This window comes from Centruroides vittatus, unplaced genomic scaffold (assembly GCF_030686945.1).
Source record: "Centruroides vittatus isolate TY-2023 unplaced genomic scaffold, ASM3068694v2 contig_905, whole genome shotgun sequence".
Lineage (NCBI taxonomy): Eukaryota > Metazoa > Arthropoda > Arachnida > Scorpiones > Buthidae > Centruroides > Centruroides vittatus.
The window spans coordinates 1,114,656-1,141,729 of record NW_027122595.1 but is presented as its reverse complement, the minus strand read 5'-3'; the positions used below and the strand labels follow the sequence as shown (position 1 = coordinate 1,141,729).

The window sequence follows — 27,074 nt, the reverse complement described above, 5'->3', positions numbered from 1 at the left end:
ATTACAAAGAGAAAAATCTCCATCTTTTTTTATCAGCATTCAAGATAAGAGGTAAACTAATAATATCTAAGAATAATAATTAAAATGTAGATTGACATTCAAAAAACTAAAGGTTATGCATGTATGTGTGTGTCTTTGATACATCTCAGAAAAATTGCAATGACAGATGAATATACGTGGCACATAAAGAATTTTTTTTTTTTTTTTTAATGATTTCTAAAGATGCTTTTGGTAAGTTTGGACAAAGAAAAAGCTATTGGATTAGTTCACAGTTGCATTTTAAAATTGAAAATCCTATTTTCAAAACATCTTGTTCACTTTGCAACTTTTTCAGAAATTTAAAATGAAAGTAAAGATGGGAGAAAGGATGTTTAAAAGCAAATCTTTAGCATGAGACATTTTGCACTGAAAAGGTTTCACTGTAGGATGGCATCCATCATGTTGTAGACAAAAGTTGTTTTCATTGCAAGCTCAATATATGAAATACAATTTTTTAAGTTTATGTGATGTTTTGAAACAAAGTGAAAACAGAAATAAAGGATAAACCATAAATGAATCTGCAGTAATTGCTATCTCAATTTTCAAAATTTTGGACAAGAAACAATTTGAAAATAAACTCATAAATTGACAGAAACCTGCATTGGTACATAATTTAACTCTCTTTCAAATTAACTTTAAAATATATGTAACTCGCAGGAAGTTTATTGTAATTAATTTACATTAATTACAATAAACTTCCTGTGCTGTCATAAACTATCCTGTTTTCCTGTCTTTATGTGTTGATTGAGTGCTTATTTGGAGAGTTATTTCATAAGGAAATGTATTTTCACTTTGTTACTAGTTTTATTCATTCTCATTGTATTCCAGAAGAAACTGTGCAATCATTAATGCAATAAATTTAAAATATGAAAATTTAGGCTACTAAGTAACAACATAATTGTCCTCATTAACCTGTAAGATAACTTTCCAAACAGATAGGCAGGCACATTTATATTTTGGGAATATAATTGTTATGAACAGTGGTAAATGAAATTGTTCTTTCATGTATTTAGAATAAAAATAAAATAATTTTCTAATTGAAAAAAACAATTGTTTATTTAAGTCAAATCTCAAAAATCACTGCTATATTTAATCTATTTTTATTATACTTTCTATATTATTAAAACATTTTCTAAGTTTGAAATTATTGTAAAAATAGCTGGTTAATTTTTTAAAATATTTTTAATTTTTTGGGGAGAAATCTTTTGTCAAATAGGAAAAAAAATATCATAAAGGTAATATAATTATTATTATTATTATAATGTTAAAACATTAATTATAACCAAAATATACCATTTGTATGATTTTTATCAGATTAATTTAAATATCTATTTCTTATACAAATTTCTTGAATAATGAATCCAATAAACAAAATTTGGCTTATAATTAAAATCTGAAATTTTTAACAGTATGAACCTTCATTTTATGAGTGTAATAAGTTCAAAGCATTTTTCTATAGATCTAATAAGTTCAAACCATTTTTCTTTTAACTAATAAGTTCAAACCATTTTTCTTTTAACTAATAATTCTAAATGAATATACAACAAAAAAATCTAGCAATGAATTGCATAACTTCCCCCACTGTTATGAGATTTTGTAATAAAAATTTTCTATATTTTTAACTATTATAAAATGGCAAAAGCTTAATTTTGAGGGAAGAGATGAGTTTTATGAAAAACTTTAAATGCTAACAAGAAGTAAAAAATAATTTAAGTCCAACCCCACTTTAGATATGACATGTGGCCACCCTCTATCTCGCCATCCCCTCATTCACAACCAAAATTTATTAGTGAAAATGCCCCTTATATGAAAACTACTGTGCCAAATTTTGTTTCTTAATCTTCAACCCATTTTGAGATATTATAAACAAAATAGATGCCAACATACACATACACACATGGAATTTTTTTGCTTTTTTTTAGGGTTCAGGGGTCTCAAAAACTCAGTGTGATCAAATTTTACATGATTTCAGTACTTTTCCTTGTTACATATACATAACAGCTGGGAAAGTAAAGCATGAGACAATTATGAACCTAAGATGAAATTGCTAAGCAGATGTATATAAATGCCTGAGTTATCATTATTATTTATATAAAATAATTTTAATCATTTTTTAGGATTAATATATTTTGTTCTCATAAATATCATTAAACATTTATTATATCAAATATTTTACTTTGTAAATGGAGACATGTAAAAGAAAATAACTTGTATTGAATTCTCAAATCAAATACTCATAAATAGAAGTCATAACTATACAGAAAATCATCATCAACAATACAATTTCTCATTTTCAAGCAAATTAAGTTATATGTTTAGATAAATTAAATTTCCTAAATACTTGGAAATGTACAAATAGAACATTTATTTATTTTTATCTTAGACCTTCTTTAATCTTTGTGTAAGCAAACAAATAAAAAAATACAATTCATTATCATAAGTTAATATATTTTCTCAAAGGTTTAAAATGATGATGATTAGAATCAGAGTTATGTATTCATGTAATTTAATTGGTTAAAGATGATACCATAAGTAGACAGATAAAAAAAAAATATTGTTAATTATAAAATTAAAATAAATTTTTATTTTTGAAATGACCATTTTATTTTATATTAAATTCTTGCTACATGAGGTAAATTTTTTTATTTTCAGATTATTGAAAACTTTTTATGAAAATCCATGTGAAGCATTTCCAACAAGCATTAAGATTCCTGTGAAATTAACTAATACCTTTGGATCATTTATTCTTATGGTCCTGATTTCTGTTCCACTTGTTACCACAGTTTATGGACGGAGTTTATATTGGAAAGCTTGGTTGCTAGGTTCAGTAGCAGGTTACTTTTGGCTAGGATTAAAGTCAGTAGCATGATATATTTTTAATGATTAAATATTGTAAATAATCAAAAATTTTAAAGTATATAAGTTGCTCTAAGTAAATCAGCAGGTGCCTTAATTGGTAAAAATAATGTGTAGCAAGTAAAGAATTGCATTATGTGATACATACTTATCAATGAAAGTTTTGTAAATAAATTACAAACTACAGTTGTGAATTAAGAATTAAAAGAATTTTTTATTCTCTCCTAAATATAACAACGAATCTAAAGTTGTATTGATTTTCTCATTTTAATTATAAAATTAGATTTATAGAAATTATTTAATAATAATAATCATTCATTAATGCAATAATTACAATATTAGAAATAAATATAATTGCAAGGATATGATAACATGTATATAGTATTTATTAATAGTAACAATATTTTTAAAATAATAAATTAAAGTTTAAGATTTCTGTTTTATTAATATTTATTTTTTAAGGTTGCTTATTTAAAATATTTAAAAAATTTTTTTAAATTAAAATTTCCTTAAACTGTTTATAATTTACAATCCAGTTACAGTTTATTATTTTAAAATGTTAATAGAAAATTTGCACAGAAACTATTGTATATTTCCTGCATTTTGAAAAAATTAAAACAATTTGATTAATATATTGCAAATGTTATAATATTGAACTGCCTAAATCACATGTATTAGTCAAACTGTCTTACTATAAAGACAGAATTTCTGATTTATTATTTAAAAAAAAATAATCTATATATTTGTGATATTTTTAATTACAAAAATATTATTTATTATTTATTTGTTAATATCAACAATATAAAAAATTTTAAATTTAATTATTGTTATTAAATAGTTCATGTTTTTGAATTAGAAAAGAACAATAGTTGAAAATATTCATTATATAAACATTTACATTTGCAACATTTAGATAAAAAAATTCCAAAAAAAAAAAAAACTATATACAGATTTAATATACTGTATATATATAAAATTGTGGGCTAGTGTACATTATATAAGTTGGTAATAACTAAAATAATCTTTTGAGACTTTTGTTTCAATAAATTAAATTTATGTATTTGTTGAGTTTTTCTAAAAATTTTATGTAAATTTATAAGAACTAGCCTTTAAAATTGATGTTTTAGAAATTCTTATTTCTAAATTTATATAATGAGTCTTCTTTGAATTATTCATTATTTCATATGAACTTTCTTGTTTATAAAAAAAAACTTTGTAAATGATTGATTATATATGTTGTAATTATTTTTCTGAATATTATAATTTAAAGCTTTTAAGTTGTGGAATAAAAAAATATGAATTTAATATCAAATACATTGAGTTCCTATAATTATTAGTTTCCAATGTAAACACATAATTGCAAAATAGGGAACTAAAATATAATGTTAATGTTTAAAATGTATTCTAAAATCTGTATAAATCAGATATCTGTCTAAAGAATGATGCCAAAATTTGTATAAAAAACAAATTCTACTCAGGTGAAACAATCTCAAATCTATTACTATTATTATGCTGAATAATTATGTACAATGAATTTTTCAGTCATAGCATCTTGTTTAAACTATTAGAAATTTATTCTCTCATATCATCTACATTTTGAAATGCAGAGGAGAAGCTTAATTTTGCAAATGACTACTTATTTGACCTAAAGACAGAATCCTATTATTAAATGTGTGATACAACCTGATGGTTCTTATGATTATAGCTAATTGTTAATCATCTAATCCATAAAATTGAAGATCATTTGAATATTTCTGTTTTGGTTTATTTCTTGGGTATGCATACGGTTTATAATATAAGTATTTCAATTTCTGTATTTGAGAGCTAAAAATTTTTATAAAAATTAACACTGACAATCAATAAAATAAAAAATTTTAGATTAATATGAAATAAAATTACAGTTTTGGTCTAAAAAAGTTATTTGAAAACTATATGACTAATTTTCTGAAAATAAACAGTATAAATAAACAAATCAACATAATGTTATATTAAATTAATTTTGAACCTGTTTTAAATTAATTTATTTGTTGTTATATCTTTCAATTTTATTTGAGCAATTTTTAAAATTTAGTTAGTTTCCAATATTAAATGTTTTCAAAGTTTTTTCAAAGTTTCCAAATTATTTCATAAAATTTAACATAAGCAGTTAAACTATTTCATATTTTATTAAATAAAACTAAAATGTTGACATGCCTTTAACTCTGCAGTTATATATATATATATATATATATATATTTTATGATTTCTTAATAAAGCTTTACTTGAAATTACAGTAATTATTTGTCAAGAATACTTATAATTTGCATAAGATAAAATAAAAATTTTTTTATAGTAGGAAATGTCAGTGAAAACAAAATGTTGGAAATGTAAATGTTCTTAGTAAAAGTGTAAACTGTGAAAAACAGCACTTACAATATTCATTTGAAAATGTAAATATATATTTATAATGTATGAATATATACAATTAATTTGATTTAGAGATTCAAAAGTAAGTTCTCTGCAAAGAGGTATAACTTTTAACAATTTGCAATATTAAAGTGCAGAAAATATAAATTTTATTACAATTTTTGAAAAGCTTATCAATTACACAATGTCTAGTAAGTGGTAAAAGATATATAACTTAAATATTGAAATATATTCTAGCTTTCTGAACTAACAATCAGAGCACTTTCCCAGCAAATTTTCAAGTTGACATAATGGAACAAAACTTGGTTGTTCCGTAATTTAAAATTCCAAAAGTGTTACAGAATGAAGATACATTCCATTTTAAACGATAGAAAGTTCTACGTTGACCTGAGGCAGACTTGTAAATTAAATCTATTTGTCAGATAACCGATCCTTTACTGGAAAAGTACTCTGGTTGTTACAGTGAAGTATTGATAAAATGAACTTTTTAATTAAGATATATATGTTTATATCTTAATTCTGCTTGAATAATGAAATTTATTTTTAATTTTTATAATTATATAAATATATGTAAGTTTTACATGTGATGAAAAAAATATCTTTCCATATTATATTGCAATTTGAATGATATTTATTTTAACTTTATTTGTAGAGCAATGCCTATTATTGTTAATTTGTGATAAAATATTTTACTGTAGTAGCCTCTCATTATATCATGCATGTTGCAAGACAAACCGAATGAATAATGTATCAAATGGCACAATATAACTAGATTATCTATCCACCTGTTTTGTCTCTGATTTTCATGCCAACAAAATTTGGATTTTTTGTGGGTTGTATTACATACCATCACAGTTTTCAAGGTCAGTGATTGGAATAAAGTAATACTTTTTTTTCCAGTAGAAATTCAATGGCAATGAATGTTTTTTAAAAATTAATGGTTAAAGCACTTTTACATTTGGAAGACTAATAAAAAGCATGATATATCCAAATGAGTGATATAATGAAGGGCTACTGTAGGCTTATCAACATTGTTCAACATTATCAAAATTTTTCATAATTATATATGAAAAAGAATGAATACTGTCCTTAATAATCATTCCATCCTAATTGTCTCTTTTAAATATTTTTAATTAAGATGTATTTTTGTCAAAACTGAGTACTTTTAATGAGTAATTTTCATGGAATTCTAGATTACATATTTGAATAAATTTGATGGCTGTTCTAAAATTTGAATTTTTTAAGAAAATATATAATAATAATAATATATATTAAATATATTAATTTAATTTTAACTTATGAAATAATATGAAAATATCAGATTTACTGTACTGCAAAATTAGTACAGAAGAACCCCAATAATCCAAGTTATGTGGTCAAATGCTACCTTGGATAACTGAAAGTTTGGATAAAACAGACAACCACAACTATTTTGGATTTAAAATTACAGATATGAAAGATATGGTATATCATTTTTAACCCTGTTTTTATACCTTAGTGTATTTAATCATTTATAAGAACAACAATTTTTACATCATTTATTATGTAGCTAATACAATAGTTTTAAGAATAAAAATGTGTATTATTCAGAGCTGTTTTTTGTCCATTGACTTATTTCCTGTTTCATGCTAGCACACATTCCTACAGATGGACTTATCAAACTGAATGGAACAACCTTGAGAGACGATTTTCTTCTATATACTTATTATGATATGCATTTCAGACCTAACAGGTCTCTCCTCAGTCATGATACATAGATCTCTGTGGATTTCTAGGTATATGCACATACATTATTAATTTTATGGTAAAGACTTCTCAACATATGTACTTGCATGCAACAAAATCCATGAAAAGGGTACATTTTATCCTGGACACATAATACAGAATTTCTTTCTGGGTTTATTTGATAACAAAAACATGGAATTTAATGAATCCATACTGCCTCACGATTTTACACTACTGGAAAATTTACAAGCTACATCTCACTTACACATCTACATCTGGAAAATATATTATTGTAGTTACATTTTAATATGAATGGTATGTCTTACATTGAAGTTAAATGATAAAAAGTAACAGAAATAAATTATTTTGTAATACATGTTATTGGTTTAACTTTCTTTTATGAAATACTGTATAAGAAAAGTAGTGTTATGAGTTTTTATTTAAAAAAAATTTTATAGGTTTGACTCAGATAATTGGGATTCCACTGTGATTTGGTTCTCTTCATAGGTTTTGGTTAAGGATATTCAATTTAATCAATTGTCAGAAATAGAAAAATTAATATACCAATGTTTTCTATTAATTAAATTTATAAAGTTCAGAAAAAGAATTAATACAATTTTAGCACAACTTTGAAAAAGTTTACTCTTACTGACAGTGGACATTAGAACCCCAAGTGTTATTAATCTGGCTTTAAATGCATTTATACATGATGATATTCACAAAAATCTTCTGAACAATAATAATTTTCTGAGACAGGTATGCTACTCTTAACAAGTTGTTGAATATTATTTACTACATTAAAATTATGTTGTCATGTGCTCATATGATATAATTTAATTAAATGTTTATTAGTAAGCTTAATGAAATTTCAATGTTTCATTATCTGAACATTAGTTTTAAATAATGCAAGACAGGCAATTCTGCTACAGTATTGTTGTTGCATATATAATGAAAAACGTATTTAAATTAACATATTTTTCTTTAATAATTTGGCATTTTGTTAACAGTTAAACTTTTTTTTTTATTAATAAAAGCACAATAATGAATTAATATGAATATTTATTTTTCAGTTCAGCTAGAATTATACAAATACAGTATAATATTCCTATTCAAATTGTCAACATATAACACTGCAATTGGTATTTATCCAGATTGTGAAAAGAATACTTGAATTTAAAATTTAGGTTATGCTTTATGTTCAGTTAATTGGGGATTTGTTAAATATATATTAAATTAACCATAAAAATAAGAAACTGCAAAATACCTGTCCATATATAAATTATTCTTATAAAGAAAATATATAACTAAGATATAGTTCAGTTATTGTAAGTGAATTGTATAGATTAATTATAAATGATTATTTTAATATAGTTAATTATAATTAAAAATAATAATAATTTTAGAACAGATTTTCAAGTTTATTATAAACATATATTCTAGAATTTGATATTCTGTACATAAAAAGTACTCAAATTTAAGGTGCAATTTATTTTAAAATAAAAAATTATTTTATTAGATGGATAAATTGTAATCACAAATATTACTAGTAAATAATATATTAAAAGAATTTTTTAAATATATTAAGATTGTGTAGCATTCATGTTTTTATCATTATTCAGATATTTTGAGTTTTAAATTATTTGATTATATGTAAAGTTTACTCTTTGATGTAAACATGATATATAAAATTTTATATTTGATATAAAATCTGTTAAATTATTGAGATAATTTAATTAAAATAAATATATTACAAATTTGTAGTTTTTATAATTTTAAATTATGTAAAATATTTCATCTCATCTGGAATGAAGTAATATTATTTTGCATTTTTGTAAGATTTTTCTAATTATTGATTGATTTGATTTTATCATCATTAATTAAATAAAATAATTATATTTAATGATTAATTATGTAATATAATTATTTTATATAATAAATTGTTATATATCATCACTTTGTTAAATGTTGCATTTGTTGCTATATAAATTTAATTACATTAAGTGTGAAATGCATTCCAGTTTAATCACATAATTTAATTGGTAATAAATTGGTTTAATTCTTATCTAACATTGATATGCATGTTTTAAAATTTTAATCATTATCCTGATAATTTATATAAAATTTTTATCGAACACAGATTTTCTTCTTATTATTTGTTTATTTAATATTATTTCTAAGAAAAACGTTTAAAGTTCGAATAAATTTTTGTAGGCTTGTTTCAATTACTTATTTTATCAGTTTTTAAGGTAATTATTTAAAATTCAAGAATTGAAACTTAATTTGTTTATATAAAAGATAAAAATTGATGGTTATATTTATAATAACAATCAGTTAAATAATTTAACATTATTAATATAAATTAAAAATATAACAAGATGATATGAGCTATGATATAATCATTTTTAAAACAGTTTTTAAACAGAATATTTCTTAAAATAAAATAATTTAATAAAAATATGTGAAAATATTTGATTGAAATGATAATTGGTTACTGAATATTTTGGTTTCATTGTTCTGTTCTATTGCAAAGGATATGATATTTTAATATAATAGCAACTATGGAAATTGTATCATCTATGATATTTAAACCAAAAAGCATTCAACATGTGTGCAAGTTAGCATATTTAATATACAACAGCATCACCAATACTGCTAATGAGTACTGTCAAAAGAACTTTGCCATTCACAGTTATGAAATAAAAAAAAAATGTTCACAGCATAAATAGGCCTGAAAAACAAAATTGAGTTATTTCTCATTGAATGGGAATGGGATCCTAATACCTTGGAGGACTACCCAAGTCTTAAATCTGGCTTTGCAGCTCTTCATCATGTAGTGGATGAATTTCTTTGATTATTATACAGTGTAACAAACTTGTGACACCAATGTCATCAATAAAAAGAAATTGAAATGATGCAATTTTTATTTTGAATGTATTAAAGTAATTTAAAAAATAACTTTAATATATGGAAAGTAAGATTAAGAGTGATAAGTTTAGCTGAAATCCTCCAATCACCATTGCTGAACCTCTTGTCATTGAACCCGTTTAATAGAGAGACTTGCTTATCAATATAGAGCGTCTTATGTCTGACAATAAGAGACAGAAACTATACAAAGTTCTCACCAAAGTTTCATCAACCATCACTAGTAAAGATGAATTCCTCTAAGTATTGCAATCAATGAATCAATGCATTGCCTGAATAACAGCCGACACTCTCGTTTTTGTCCGTACCTTGTATAGACCGTAGTCTTCTTTTTACATGTTTTGTATCCTGTCGGATTATAACTGAAGAGCAACGACAACCGAAGTGATCGTGTAGAAGAGCCTTAAGCGAATAAAATCAATTTTCATAATTTATTGACAAGTACTGTACATAAGCCAAGTAGAACACTTATTTAAAAAATATTGAAAAACTCAAAAGAATCTTTTTCTATTCTTCTATATGTTTTTAATATTTAAATTACCATGGGCAATTTCTTAATTGAAATCAAGTACAACACTAGTACATAGTCAATGTTGTTAAGTCGGCTTACACGTAAAGTACTGGTACACAACGCTTCATGTGGTAAACGTAATTTTTAGATATTATAAATCAACTATTAAAATGATAATAATCTACCGAACACGTGCAGTAATTATAATTGTCTATACAACCATAACACGTGGAATCACATTAAAAAGTAATTCGTTCTACATGTATTTATTTTATGCTGCAAATTTCTACCCCTTATAAATAAATTATGTAGTAACGTAATATTAACAAGTTATTTGTTGCCATAAAGCTAAAATTCAACATCCATAATCGTGATTTAAGTATACATATAAATTCCCTCTGGCGTCCGTCTACTGTGTGTCCTTCCTTAATTTCTAGAATTAGATACGTGAAAGTCGAAAGCAGATATGGAAAGCTTTGGGGAAAACGCCCCCGTTAAGTATACGAACTTCAGGTTTGCACGGAAATCAAATTATTTCAATTCAAATATTTTCCACTGAATGCCGGTAATCTATTAACAGAAACAACATTCAATTTAATTCTATTGTTAACAAAAACTATGTAGAGGCACAAGACACTACTAGAATTGAGAACATTGTGACGTTGTCACAATAAATAACTGCTTGTTATTTCTGTTATTCCTACGTGTATTGGCTTCTTTTCATTCATTCTTATAAATTTCTTTAATAAAACAAACGGAAACACGCAACTCTTTGCTTACCCTTCGTTATTTTTATTTTCAAGCAAATGGCAACCCAGAACTCACCACGAGGAGGTGGCTGCGTCAGAGTTCCACTGAGAGTTGGAAAGAATGCAACTCCACACATAATTAGCATCACTTATGGAGTTTCGTTCGTCCTAACTAACACTTGAAAAACATCTGCTTAACTGCATTGCCTGAATAACAGCCAACTCTCGTTTTTGTCAGTACAGTACGTTGTGTAAATCGTCTCTCTACACGTTTTGTGTGTCTTGTCGGATAATAACTGAAATGTAACGACAACCGAAGCGATCGTGTAGAAGAGCCTTGAGCAAATAAAATCAATTTTCATAATTTATTGATAAATAAATAGTTTAATAATACTTAAAATTGTACATTTATTACATACAAACATTTTTACAGTACATTAAACTTACCGTATTATTCCTATATAAAACTAATGTATGCAATATTCTAACTACTAACAAAGAAAGTCAGTAACGATACCTTACCATAATGAAACACGCGAACGATGAAATATAATGCGTTTCGAACATCCACACTTCTAGGACCATATGCGAGGTCGCCGAACCGAGCGTAACGGCAGGATTGTGAGGCTCTGGACAGGTCCGAACCGCACTGAAATTCGCGTTAAAATCATTTATTTTTAAGGACAAAATTATCTTTATTTTGAGAAAAAAATAAAAGTTAGAAATAGTTTTTTTAATGAAAACGACGCGAACTTTTTTTAAACAATAGTCGATCTTCGTTTTTCCATTGTTCTATCTCCGGATGGGAATCGAACTAAACTTCGATTTTGACCTCTCCTGCGCCCCCCGAAAGGTTTCGAATTGTCATCAGATGACGAGGAGAGACCAATCGGAAAATGGAATCGGAGGAAATCGGATAAAACCAGAAAATTCAAGGACGCGACGGCTTCTTCCAAAAGTTCCAAGTGACGTATCTATTGTGTGTGTGTGTGTGTGTCTCGTGCCCATCTTCGTCTCCGTCTCCCGACCTCGGATCGACATCTTTCCATCAACGGAAGTCGACCGCATCGTCCCCGAGACGTCGAGGGAACTGGCCATTCGCGAACCGGGGACACTCTTCAAAATGGGACTATCTTGGAAAGGAGAGGAAGACCCAGAGGCTACTGCCGACGTAGAACTTCCAAGATCGCAGAAATCTCGTAAGCTTCTTTCGTGTCAAATAAACGGTTTCTTGTAACCGTACAGTCTGTCTCAGTGCCGATTACTCACATACGACCCTTCGCGACCGCTAGACCCTCTTGACATTTTTGCACTCCGTCGGCAACCCTACAGGATGTCCGAGTAGTGCCGAATCGTATGTGGGAGTGTTGAATTCAGAGACAACTCTCTCCAGTTAAAACAATTAACCCGGTTTATTTTAACCAAAAATATATATATTGCAACAACAATATACTTTTATCTATCGGCGGAGATCTAATCTTCAGGTCCCTTTTTTCTCAGATGATGAAAGTCCTAAGAGGAAGATCCTTCGATGTTACTTTAGGAGTCGACGGCCCCGGGGCGTTGTATGTTCGAGATGATGTTTTGTCCGGTTTGGAGTTGGGGAATGAAAATAATCCTTTCGAGAAAGGGGTGGCACATTCAGAAGCACGAGAGAGAAGCTCCCTGTGTCCTTGGAATTCCGATTTTATAACCTTTATGGGTCCCAGATCGAACATTTCGATAGGTTGATCCGACACCTCCTCTTTCTAATTGGTCTTCACTCGTTACTAAGTAAGTGTAACAAGATTGGAATTCAGATTGCGGGATGAATCAACATTGCTGTCAATTCGATCCCTACCGAAGATGGTCGATCTTAGGACTTTATTCTATTGTTTTAATATGAGAAGTAATGTCTCTCTTTTTTTCTTTTGTTAGATTTAACATTTCCTTATATGGTCATAAATTTTCTACATTTTAATATATATGTATTAAAATGTAGAAAATTTATAACCATTATAAAAATATATATACTTTTATAATTTTATAAACTTTTCTTACATTTTTGTGTGGTTTGGCCCACTTCCGGAGCCTCATACATATTCTAAGTAGAAATTAAACGTAGAAAACGATAATAATAATCATAGAGAATCGAAAACTGAAGAGAGAGGTTTCAAGGTCGCATGTCACGTGATAAAACACACATTTGCTCCGCCCATTCGCCATTTTTGTGGTAGTTTTCGCTCGCTTAGCTTGCACGTAGTCTGTTATAAGACGTCTTTTTTTAGTTTAAACGTACAAAAATACTGCAGTTCTATTATCATGGATTAAGTTAAAAAAGATTCTTTTCTTGCAAGCTATTCTAGCAGTCTAACAGGACGAGATGCAGCTCTGTACGAAGAGAAAATTTCGTTATGTCAAGGCGATCCATACGAAGCCAGTTTATCAGACTTCGTCGTATATCAAGAGTTGTGGCCGAAAGTAGAATTTGGTGACATTATAAACTATTTGGTTTTTACAACAAATTTCTACACCCTGTCACAAATGAAAGCTTATAAATCTTTAGAGGCCCATAACTATTTAACAAGTGGCTGGGTTTCTCCTGATATAAAAGTAAAAGTAATTAATAACAGCGAAGTAATATTGCTTGGAAAGATATGTTTTCTTTTGTTTGTTTAAACTCGTGTTTTTACGTATTTCTTAAGTAAGAATTTTTGTCTGAAAGTAAAAGTCTAATTAAAAACAGCCGTGGAAATTTTTTAATTCAAATTGTTCAGTACCTTTATTTTCTAGCTGAAACTAGCATATAATAAGTCTACTTGCTTTTCGTTTTAACGTGTAATGTTTATAAGTTTGCACTAGCTAAAGCCTGAAATTACGTTAGTTAGGTATAATGCATTTATAAACGAATAACTAAATTAATATAAGCAAATCAGTAAACTCTTTTAGGTTTTAAAATATAACTTAGTGTTTATTAACGTAAATATTGAAATGAAATGTTTCTGACAAACTCTTGTATTGATATTCACTTTATTCGTAACGAAATTTTTCCGGTTAATTCTCGAGAGCCATGCAGTTTGCCTTCGTCGTGAAAGCTCCTCAGTTTGAGATCCTTGATGACAAATAATGCCGGGAATTTTAAAAAATGATGTTCCTTTGTTCTTCAGTGAACTAGCATTACAACCCAATTACACAAACAAATCACCATAGTGATATTCGCGACGAAAAAAACAACACAAGAACTCCAGTTAAAACGCACGTGAACACACACAAAACGTAAACAAGTCACAAATAGTCACAAAGATGTCGCTGGACAATTGCGCATGCTCATGACGTCCACTCGTGATGTCGACATGAAACCTCTCTATACAATTGCACAAAAATCCTGGAAAGTCAGAACAGTCTCCGACTTCACTCGGTGTCTTCTCTCTTGGATCTATGCGAAATTTAAAGAGAAGAGGCAAAAGCCTTCCACCCCGTTCGAAACTTCAGTCTTCGACTTACGCAGAATTTAAAGTATCGGGAGATCCTATTGAATTTATGTATTATGACATTTAAACTGAAATATGACTTTCGCCATCTACATTTTATATATAATATTATAAATTAATTGAATTCAACGCTAATTTAAAAAAACTCTCACGTGTTTAATGAAATTTGAAATATAATACAGTAAGACTCCGTTTAACGCGGGGGATGCGTTCCTGTGTGATGACCCGAACGGGGGTCGACTGGGTGGTCCGAATGTGGGGTATCAATCGAGAAATTACAGGTTCTCCTTTTCAGACGCGAATAGGAGGAATTGAATGTCTCGATTGAACAATGGAAGTTTTTTTTTTTTTATAAACTATTTAAACAATATAAAAGACTAAAGTCGAGGAAAACGCGGCTGGAGAGGAGTCGTATTCAGTCGCGACGTTGACCTTTCCCGCGTCCTTCATCGTGTTTCCAATTGTCACCAGGTGACGATGAGAGACCAATGGGGAGGCGACTTTGGATGAAAAACTTATAAAACCGCACGTTTCAAGAACATTCGGGGTTCTTGGTTTCTGGTTGTTGGTGCTCGCCATCAGGATTTGCCACCGTGTGGACCACATCGATCAACTAGTCGACGCCCGAAACTAACCATCGCTCCTGGAGACATCGTGTTTTTACTAGATTCACCCTTCTCCCGAACTTTCGATTCGAAAATGTGCCGCACGCCCACCGAAACGTACGTCGTCGAGGGACCGAGAGAACTTTAGACCGAACGTTGGACACTCAACCAAATAGAAGGAAAATAAACTTTTTATTCGCTCCGAAAGTTGGGTTTTGTCCAAGCTTCAAAGAAAGTTGTAAGAAACTTCTATTTTTATTAAACGGTTTTAAGATGGAAAACCTGTCCTAGTGAGTCTTCCCACTCCCTCACGACAGTGTCGATCGCTCGGTTATCGAGACAACCCCCACAGTCAGCTAACTTCACACCTACTAGACAAGCAAAGTGCTAAGCGAAACAGCGTTAAACGGGGTCATTTTAACATAGAGTAAATAGGGTTAGGGAAACACGCGACCAAAAATAAACAAACTTTACTATAATTTTAAGTTATTTTTATATTAATTTGCATAATAATATATGTTAAATAACAAAAAATATGCACATAGAAATGTAAAGTTCATTTTTTGTGACGAAAGTCCTGATTTTTATGAAATTTCTGTTTTTTGCGATAAAGTCGTGTAATTTCATTTGTCGCTTTTTCCTTTTCTTAAGCAAATGTCAGTGACAGAAGATCGCATCCGAAACGCCTCGTTTTGCTTTTGCACTCCTTTCAAAATCTGGTTCATTCGTTACAATTTCATCAACGATTTCGATTCTCGTTACCGAACTTTTACTAAGGAAATCTGTAGAGAAATTCTTCGGGTTCTTCGTTTTCAGAATCACTATTTTCCAGTTCTACACGAATTCCTCGATCTGCCAGTTCTCGAAGGTCATCGTTAGTAAGGTTCTCACCAGAAACCTGCAGTAACTCCTCAATGTCCTGCTCGTCTACATCTCCTAGTCCTGCTGTATCGATTAGGTTGAGTTTGGTCAACCTAACGATACAGCGATAAGTTCTCGTTGAGAATTTTTGATACCTTTAGCCATAACTTCTTCCACACACCGTTGGTGCATTTATCAGTTAATTCTTGCCAAGCGAAGCCGATATAGCCCATGGCATCCATGATGTTATATTTTTTCCGAAATTGCACCAAACAAACATAGATTTAAAGAAAGTACACCTTTTTGCCACCATTTTTATGATTAGTCCGTGTTCGTAAATAATTGTATTATACATGAATCAATGAAATGCCGCGATAATTTAAATCGGCGTAAATTTTGAGCTTTTTTTAAGGCTTCGAGCAGACCGCATTATATCGAATCAGCGTTAAGCGAGGCAGCGGTAAGCAGGGTCTTACTGTACTTAAAATGTTGAATTCAAACGTATTTAATCACCCGTCATTCCATTTTGATTTTTTATAAATCAAAAATCATAGTTTACTTATTTGCTATCACGACGGCCGGATGGCCGAGCGGTAAAGGTGGCAGCCTACCGCTCTGGGGGACCCGGGATCGAATCCGAACGGGTCGAATAATCCCCAGGAATTTTTCGGGGGGGGTGGTCCGTTCGGATATGTCGGGCCCCGTCCCTCACCACCCGGTCGCCCCATTGTGGTCTGGCCGAACCCATAATGGGCCTACTAAAAGAGGCCCTCTTAGTGCCCACAGGGCGGAAAGAGTTAAAAAAAAAAACTATTTGCTATCAAATGTTTTTCCACAAATCTTAAAAATAAATAAATAAATAAATAAATGAAAACAAGAAAGCGGAAGTTCACTTGCTTTTTCTTTTAACAAAGCGGCGGCAACAGTAGAAACATTCACCAATGCATTCAAGCAAGGGTAACTTTCGGGAAATATGTGATACGCGTTACGTCATAACATTAATCGATTTCAATTACAGTATTTTACTTTAAAAATTAAAATGATTTTATATTTTAATAAATAAAATTATTAAAAAGAAATTTACAGATGTCAAATGAATTCATTTATTCTAATGTTATCTTGTGTTTTGGAAAGTTCAGACAGGAATTTTTATTACACACCCACACGTGGATTTTTTTCTTTTTTGACCATTTTCGGTTCAGGGGTCTCAAATACGTGGAAATTTGCAAATAACTCGAAAGGTTAAATTTGACAAGATTCCAATACTTTTTTTTTTTTTTTTGTAACTCTTTCCGCCCAGTGGGCACTAAGAGGGCCTCTTATAGCAAGCCCATTATGGGTTCGGCCAGGCCCACAATGGGGCGGCCGGGTGGTGAGGGACGGGGACCGACATATACGGACGGACTACCCCCCGAAAAATTCCTGGGGATATTTCGGATTCGATCCCGGGTCCCCCAGGGCGGCAGGCTGCTAACCTTGACCGCTCGGCCATCCGGCCGCTAGATTCCAATACTTTATCTTCTTATGTATACATGAAACATCAGTGAAAATAAAACGCATTTTTAACCCACGAGTATTTTACACCATTAGAAAGGAAACAATATGGAAAGGAAAAAATTAAAAATATAATCGTAGATTTTGATGGAATGCCGATAATTTCACTATTTTAAAATAAGCAGTGCTGCCGCCTGCTTCTGATGGAACTACCCTGACGGCGCCTTCCTTTTACCCTAGGTTGAAAAAACTCTCCGAGAAAACTCTCGGATATTTTTTTTATCCGAGAGAACTCTCGGATAAAAAAAAATAAGACGAACGATTCTATGACGCAGATCCCTGTACTATCATCGTCAAATAATAATTAGAACAATTCTTAATTCATTGTTTTTAAAAATCTTAATAACTAAAATGTCTTAGGAATTTTAAGCTTTATTAGAGGTATTAATTTACATCTGATACGGTGTTTTAGTTTGGTAATCCCAATTCAAAAAACGAGAAAAATCTCGCCTGGTTTTTAAATAATCATAAAATATATCCATAAGTCTAATGAATGCAATTTAACTTAATTTTAATTAATTCACTTTCAATATGTGTATCTTAGCTGGAGATAGAAAATTAAATAAACCATTCACTTGATCTCAAACATACTTTAATACGTAAATAATCAGCTTTAAAATTTCATTTATTTACATATATATTTGCGTTTCAACATTCGTTTTGAAAGTTCAAATGAAATAATATTTTTTTTTTGAATACCGGACTGTGCATGCATTACAGTAGGTTACGAATTGCTTCAGTTTTCAAGAATGTCTGTGCGATGTCTTAAACAAATGTAACTGACTAAATATTCGCTCAACAGATGCATTGGAAACTGGTAATATCATCAATAAAGTCAACAATTTTTCAAGATTTTGAAACAAACTCTCCAGCAGCATTTTTTAAATTAAATATTTCTGACCAGTAGGATCTGACAGTATGACTTTTTGACCCCAAATTAAGTAGAACTTGTTTACGTCATTCATTGCCTACAACTTGTAAATCAACCTTAACATTTTTAAACTTTTTAAACAATGGCTTTTAAGACCTCACTGTTAAATTTTGCGCATTTTCAGGTTCAAGCAAAAGCAGACATAAAAAAATGTAATTACTGAAATCAAATCTAGCATAGATTTCTTTTACAAATGTACAGTACAACAAATACTTTTACAATAAAAGCATCCGATCACAGCGCAGTTTTACCCTAGACTTACCCTAAATTTACGACTACCCTAAACAGTACCCTGAGAGGTAGCACTGAAAATAAATGGCCTCGGTAAGACATCACGTGACCCAACTCGTATGTTTTTAGAGCCCTCTGAAGAGTCAACATAGGTATTGGCGCATCAAAGCATGTAGCTTCGATTGGCGCGTCGAAGCTGTCCTGGTTGCCAGGTCAAATTTTTAATTTTTATTACTTTTTCTGTTAATTTCCCTACTGATTTCATAATTATAGAGGCTTATACAAATTGCATTAGAATAAGCCATTTTTATAAAAGTAGTGCTTTAAGGTGACACCTACTGCTGTAGAAGAATCGAGAACGACTCTAGACTGATCGAAAACCCTAAGAACTTTTCGGTGGGTTGTCCGTGCGAATTTGTTGGACCCACAATAGGCTTGGCTAACAAAGGCCCTGTTAGTTTCCACAGGCTAAAAGGCTTTTTTTTTAAATTATGTATAGCTTTGTTATTATTTATAAGCGAAAGAATAATTGAAAATGAAATCAGAACAACTGACAATGAAATAAGGTTATAGAAGTTGAAGACAATTCTTTATTTTCATATACATGTACACCTTTGTTTCATTTTACATAGATATTTATTAAAATGTTTATTTTCAAATAGCTTAATTTATGTACAGTACAGTACTTCTTTACTCTTTTAATATTAATGGAGTTAGATACATGATCGGCATGACTTCATTGTTAACGAGTAAAGTATGATGCACAGTGGCAAGAGACTACTAAAATTGAGAGCAATGTGAAGAAAAATTGCAGCCCGGCAATGTGATGACGACACAATAAATAATTGCTCGTTTATATTACCAGGTGAATTATTTGTTTTTCTTCTCCAGAACCTATCAAAACTTAACAGTAAGTCATTTAACAGCTTAACTTTTTAATTTTTATTTTATCAGCTTTCTCCTTATAATTTTCGGTAAATATTTTGGATTAGTTATTTAATAAAATCTTACATTATATTTTTTGAGACACCATCAAGTGTTGACACTAAACACTGGACTTTTTCACATCCACTTTATTTTCTTATGTACTGTACTTTACAATCTTTAAACTAATTTAGGGGCACCAGCCTAAGATGCATATTATCCAGTGTCTAGTGTCAACACTTGATAGAGTCTCAAAAAATATAACATGGTTCCTTATTGGTTTACTGGTTCCTTTATAAGTGTTGAAACCATGCCCAAACGAGGGCATGGTTTCAACACGGAAAATCTTACATATCATTATAGATATATTTTTAAGGTGTACAAAATTATCATGTGAATAAAAATTAAAGAAAACTTTATATATCATCCACTATGTTTTTTAACAACTTTATTTAGCCTTTTTTAATCATATCTACTTATCCTAGAGGGCTTTATTTTCTGTTGTGAGAATTTTCTCAAATTGTCCCGGTTTGAGAAAAAAAATTATGGTAAGACTATATATAACGCGCCCATCTGTGTGGTTTAGAGCAATTTTCCATGTTTTGATACTTCACCAGCGTTTCTAAACATTTTTTTTTTTTTTTTAATACAAAAGGACTTCGTGTTGGATTCTATTGCTTGTATAAGCAGCGTTTTTACTTTCCTGACTGTTACATATAGCGGGAAAGTAACCCTTCCCAAGATTTTTACATTTTTGGACTGAGGAACTTTGAAACGTCGAGAAATGCAAAAAAAGTTTATCTCCCCGTCCGTCCGGGGAGGGCACGATTTTGTTCCCACTTTGAAGCTTAATGACTTTGTTGAAAATTTCTGAAACTTTGCAAGGAGGTTTGCATATTGCTTATTGGGGATTAATTGATGCTATTAAATTTTGGTGATAACGGTCAAGGGGATAGAGAGATAGAGGGGGAGGGTCATGTGTCAGATCTCGAATGGGGTCGGACTTAATGAAGATTTTATTCGTTATTAACATTTACAACTTCTTTTATAAAACTCATTTCTACTCTGAAAATTAATCCTTTTGCCATGTTATAATAATTACTATAAAAAGTTTTGATTAAAATTTCGTAACAGATGGCGCCACACAGCTCTTGCCGGGAAAGTTACGCAACTCGTCGCTGGATTTCTAATAAAATTTCCGAATGCTTTTAGTCGGTCATATTGTAATTCGATACCAGATAAAGGATCGTGAAACCTCTCAATTTGATCGTTCTTATATTTTCCCGAACTTTCTACCTCTTTTTTGTTATTTTTCTATCTAGGGCAGGGATCGCCAAACTTTTTTTCACAGCAAGCTAGATAACTGAGAGAATGACGAGCGCGAGCCGCATAACTATTTTGTTCAATACCGTACACTAAATACATAAAAAAAAATAAAGACAACCAACATATTTATTTACCAATACACAAACACGATCGCTGCAGCAATCTCATAATCGCTTTTCTTACAAACTTCATTGCAGGTACTTACACAAAAAGCGCTCCAATATCCAAAGTCGCAAAAAGTTACTGGATTTTTTTATTTCACTGATTTTCTTAAAAATTATATTACTGTCAGATGCAAAAATCAGATTTTAAGTAAAAATGCCAAAATTGCTCTAATTATTTAAAATTTTTCTACATAGTAAGTCAGTAGCGTAGCGAACGGGGTGCAAGGGGGTGAATCATGCACCGGGCGCCACTCTCAGAGGGGCGCCCAAATGGTCTCCAAGACAAACTATGTGCGCTTCTGGAGGGGGAAGAGGGGGCGCCAGTTATGTTCGCTACGCCACTGTAGTAAGTTCATCTACAGTATATGATATTTCCATATAATTAATTGTATTTTAGTTCATTTGTGGCACAGCGCGGCGGTGGGCCGGATACCTTGTGACTCCTGATCTAGGTTAATAGGTTTTAAATAATTCAATGAGTTATGCATTTTGTATTATTTTTTAATTCTTCCAAAACGGGAGTTAAATTTCCAACTCGCGTGTGTACGGCCTTGATTGGGACACTATAAATGCAAATATTAATAATAATTAATAATAGTAATTATTAAAATAAACGCAAAAAATCTTAATGCCCATGTTACATGTTTGAGTGTTCATCTATTCAGTCTAGAAACAAAGATAATCGATGGATTATCCACACGAAATTATGATAATTTTTTCAAGTTCTAACTTAAACACTGATACCTTTTCTTTTAAAATATGGACAGACTACTGAGAAAAACTACAAAAGGAACAAAATCTTAGATGAAATCCTCTCATATATGATTTTGTTCCTTTTGTAGTGTGGCCGTTGGCCATAGTAATGTATATTTTTCTATTTTATAATTTTATAAATTTAAGTTAGGTTTAAGATTTCTTCTGTTTCTCTCCCTTTCCTGTTGACAAAAAAAAAAAAAAAAAAAAAAAAAAAAAAGACTTCCTTCTTAATCACTTTACTATCTAATTGTTTTACTACCTGATGGGGAGTGATGCCTCCAATGAAAAACAGCATTGTTAAAAACAAAGTAATAAAAAACAGAGAGGAGAAGAAAAGAAGAAAGAAAGGGAAGGGATCTCGGCTCTCGGCGAGAAAGGTCATGGAGCATGGGTTGTAAGTCGGAATGACATAGGATAAGAATTGGAGCTCGACGAGTGAGGTCGAGATGGAGAAGCTATCTAGTGTTAAAGTAGACAAAGAACTTTCTGATGAACTGCCAATCTTATTGGACGGATTTGACAGTGGATTATCAACAAATTGAACGAGAAGTACCTACTGAAATAGATGATAGGAGGCATCAGTAACCCCGCCCAATGTCACGGAGCACCCAGAGCAGAAATCCCGGGTATTTCCATCTTCCCCTTTTTCTGTACTTATATTCTCTTTTTCTTCCATTCTTATAGTCTGTAAGTAGGTTTAAGATAGATAAGGACCCTTGTAATATTAGTAGTATTGTTTTATGTATTCTGGACTTTGTAATTTCACCGCCTACACGTTGGGATCCAGTGTAAAAGAACCCTGTAGCGTAGCGAATAAAAGTATAGTTTTGTAAATTAACAAAGTGTGTTTGTTAATCCTTGCTTACCATTCGCTGTCGGTTATCACAGTAGTTTGTTTCTATTATATCTGATTTAAATTTTTAAATATGCTTTTCTGTTCTTGCATATAGTAATAACAAATAAACTATATAAAAACAAAACAATAGGAACAAATACATTTATTTGCCTAAAGGTCTTTTATAATAAATAAAAATAAAAATAATATAGGATTTATGATCTGTTTTCCTGTTTTGTATCTAAGCATTAAAGTTAATAAAATGCAAATGCATTCTATATGGTAATATAAAATCCATGTATTGTTTGTAACTCTTCTTATCAAGTCTTTAGCTAAGACAAAAAAAACTTTTTATTTAGGCTAGCATTTTTGAGAAGAAATCACATCTTTGGAATCATCATGCTAAAAGGTAAAGTAAAATAAGAAAAACAAAGTTTCAGTTAAAGGTCAAATGAAGAAGCATTGAAAAAAAAATTACTAAAGAAATTCCTCAATGTTTCTTTTACTCAACTATTTTAGCATAATAATTTTTTTTTTTTTGAAGATGAATTTCTTCTCAAAAGTGCTATTTTTGAAAATTTTTTTACTAGATGAGGATCCAGTCAATCTTATTTGTAAGAATATTTGTTAAAGTTATGATTCAAAGCAAAGAAAGAGATCAGCAAAGTCAAACAGAAGTATCATTGTGTGCAAAGTAAGGTTTTTGCTATTTAAAATACAGATTTTAACCAAAGGATAATTAAAATTACATATTTATTCACATTATTAACTATAATACATTGATAGTTTAATTTTAAGATATATCTATCAAGCAAATCATTCACAATACAAAGTTTAGCAAAAGAAGATGCAAAGTTAAAAAATATGTGTATATATATATATATATATATATCAGCATCTGATCATCTAATGAATATTAAATATTTGTTCAGAATTACTGGTTTTATGTTTTCTCTGGATGGAAGATAGTTTCATTCTGTTTTAATTTCATAAAACATTCTACTTGAAACTAAAACAGAAACTAATAGCTTTAATTTAAAAACAAAAAGACATACTGGTAATTTAAAAAGAAATTATTAAAAACTTTGTGAGAACAGAAAGAAATTATTAATTTTATACAAACGACAATGCAGAGATAGTAAAGAATTACCACATGTACTGTACTGTACACAGGATCCATTTATCTTAAATCTTGAAGTCAAACATTTCTTACAGAAATTCAAATAAAAGAATAGTATTTTGTTTAAAATAATTAGTGTAAAAACAACTAGTTATTAATATTGTGAAATGCTTTCTTCACAATGTGAAACAAGGTTAATTCTTGCATTTATATTCAATAATGGAATTGAAATACTAGCATCATTTGTGATGGCCTTTAAAGACAATATTATGAATGAATAAATGGAATTTGAATATAAATAAGAAATTAAATTTTCAGTAAATACTCAATATTATTTCATATAATTTTACATTTAACAAACTAGCAAGTAATGTCACATCATTGACAATGGTATAATAAAATGAAATAATAATCTGAAGATTTTGAATGTTAGTTACATGCTTAGTTTCTTCAGTTTGTAATATCTGTAACAATTTAAACTGCTATTATCTATATTATATCACTGCTTGAAAATATCCAATAAATTTTGCACTCTATTCTCTGCAAGTTTTTTTAAAATTACAATTAAAAGATTGCAGATGAAAATTCTAAATATAAATGAAAATGGAATGTATAAAACCAATGCAAATTGAAACAATATACTAAAAAATTGATAAGAACAATACTGAAAACTAGAAAAACTTGAGTAACCTTACTTCATAAATCTAAAAGCAAAATTTCAGTATAACTTAATCTTCGTATCACACTGCAAAATTTTATTAAATTATTGTAAACTTACCAGATATTGTATATCATAATGGTTTACTACATAGAAATTCTGCTAATATTCTTGTATTTGAATTTCTTTAGAAGCTGTTTGATGTTTAAAAGTTTATATATCCTATATATAATGTATATCTGGACAATATATATTATGGATTAAAACATCTTTGATATCTTAATTTTCAATTTAGAAAACTTATTAAAACTTTAAAATTTTCAACTTCATTTTTAAAAAATTTTAAATATTTAATAAAAAATTCTAAAATTAAATATTTGAGAAAAAAAGCAAATATAATTAATAAAATATTATGATATTAAATTGCATAGTATTTAAATAAAATTAACAAATGTAGATTAATTACTGTTTTAGTTCATAATTTAGACCATATATTACTACATTTCTATTCATCTTATATTCAAGTGTCTATTATTATAATAATAATCATTATTATTATATACACTTTTATATGTAATATATAAAAGTGATATGAATTAAACATAAGCAATTTAGCCCAAAATGCAAAAATTAAATAATGCATTCAAATCAAAATACATATTAAAATTTGCATAAGGGCCTTTCTTGCTGTGTTTAAATATAATGAGGTATTCAATATAGTGTTCCATTTTGACTCACATTAAAATATATATATGTATATATATATATATATTTATTTATTTACTTATTTGAAAGATTATCAATATTTACATTAATACTGTAATTTTGTATGCAGTTATAGTTATTATTTGAATTTAATATAGATATGAACTTATTTAAGAACACAGAAATGTAGAAATATATTTCTCTTTAACAGTTGAGTGCATTGTATTAATGTAATATAAATCTTTATATGTACCATAACTGATAAACTGCAATTAATCTCTCTTAATGAATGACATTTGGGAAGCTGAAAGACTGAGGTAATCATCAAATACAAAATTTTAAAAAAATTCAATAAAAAATGAGTGATTTAGCAACATATATAAAACAAAGATATCATTTATGTATTTGGCAATTTGTTAAAGGCAATTTATGAGGCTTGAACATGCTATCAATCTCTCATTTTAACACAACACAAAACATTTTACATGGATCATCACAACATACAGTTTTTAATTTAGTTTAAATTATTTCACATCTGGTCTTAAATATCAATTGTATCATTATTATATGACTATCCATTCATAGTTTTGTGTTCTTTATAAGTTCTTATCAGTGATATTTACATTATATTTTACACATTAGTCCCTTGTGCAGCAGTTGACGTAGTGATGTGAGTTGTATTTAGAGCTTCTCCTTCTTCAGATGCTTGCTTTTGTTTTTGTCTCCTATATAAAGAAGATATATATTTTTTTAAATTATAAGAATGTTGACTTAACTATATTTAGACTTACCTTCGAATGTGAAGGATTATATACAATATAACAGCATTTCCTACTAATAGAGCAACTAATATAACTGTTGGAATTATGATATCTGAAATATTAAAAAAGTTTCTATATATAACAAAATACAACAGAAATAAAAATTTTGAAAGAAATCTATTCTGTGAAATAGATGTACAGTACCATTCTGTTGATATTAAATCATGCAGAATAATAAAATCAATCAGAATAATAGCATAAAATGAAAATAGAACTCAACAATATATACAATGATATAATAATAAAATTTTAGTATTTAAAACTTTAAGAAATACATTAATAAAATCATAATTTATATTGATTAATTATATTTACACATTTAAAGACCATTATTACAAAATAAGGAATATTAAACTCAAAAATCAATTCCATTATCAACTTATTCCTTAAACTGCTTTAATTTTCAAAGTTTATATTTCTCACTCTTCCAACTCTTTCATCCTCTTTCATAATTATTTTGCTGATATACTTCAGTTGTAGTTTTAACGTTATAGGCTACTTATTATAAATTTATTCCATGACTTTTTAATAATTTAATATTAAGTTAAAATTACAATTGCATTAAACAATACTGACAAAATTTTACCACTTGGCAATCAAAGCTTTCAGGGTCTTGTTATTTCATATACTCGGCTAACACTTTCTTTATGTAACATCTCTTTCTGTGTCATTCACATTAGTGTCATACCAATGTGAATAACATACAATAAATTATGAGTCCAGCACAAGAATAAAATTTTGATTCCTTATAGTAATAGGCTGCTGTTTTACCATGTGAACATATTAAAACCACTTTTATCTTATTTTAAAATTTAATGTCTTAAGAACTGCCAAAATAATTTGCCTAATAATAAATGAAGATCAAATGATGAGAAGCATTCCTCATTTGGAAATTGTATAATTTA

General features: G+C 29.1%; 2 protein-coding genes across 2 annotated transcripts in view; one reads left to right on the top strand and one right to left on the bottom strand.

Annotated features, from left to right (window-relative positions):
• The window catches only part of LOC136984185 (1-acyl-sn-glycerol-3-phosphate acyltransferase epsilon-like), a 62,761-nt gene extending 51,153 nt beyond the window's left edge, over nucleotides 1–11,608 (top strand). The window contains exons 9-10 of the mRNA XM_067281117.1: nucleotides 2,692–2,895; nucleotides 11,263–11,608. Of these exons, the coding sequence (XP_067137218.1) occupies nucleotides 2,692–2,895; nucleotides 11,263–11,317 (259 nt within the window). The 3' untranslated portion in view covers nucleotides 11,318–11,608. The remainder of the gene's footprint in view (nucleotides 1–2,691; nucleotides 2,896–11,262) is intronic.
• A 14,118-nt stretch (nucleotides 11,609–25,726) lies between these two features.
• Nucleotides 25,727–27,074, bottom strand: part of LOC136984175 (uncharacterized) — a 35,770-nt gene continuing 34,422 nt past the window's right edge. The window contains exons 7-8 of the mRNA XM_067281110.1: nucleotides 26,140–26,221; nucleotides 25,727–26,073 (exon numbers count right to left, since the gene is read on the bottom strand). Coding sequence (XP_067137211.1) covers nucleotides 25,980–26,073; nucleotides 26,140–26,221 — 176 coding nt within the window. The 3' untranslated portion in view covers nucleotides 25,727–25,979. The remainder of the gene's footprint in view (nucleotides 26,074–26,139; nucleotides 26,222–27,074) is intronic.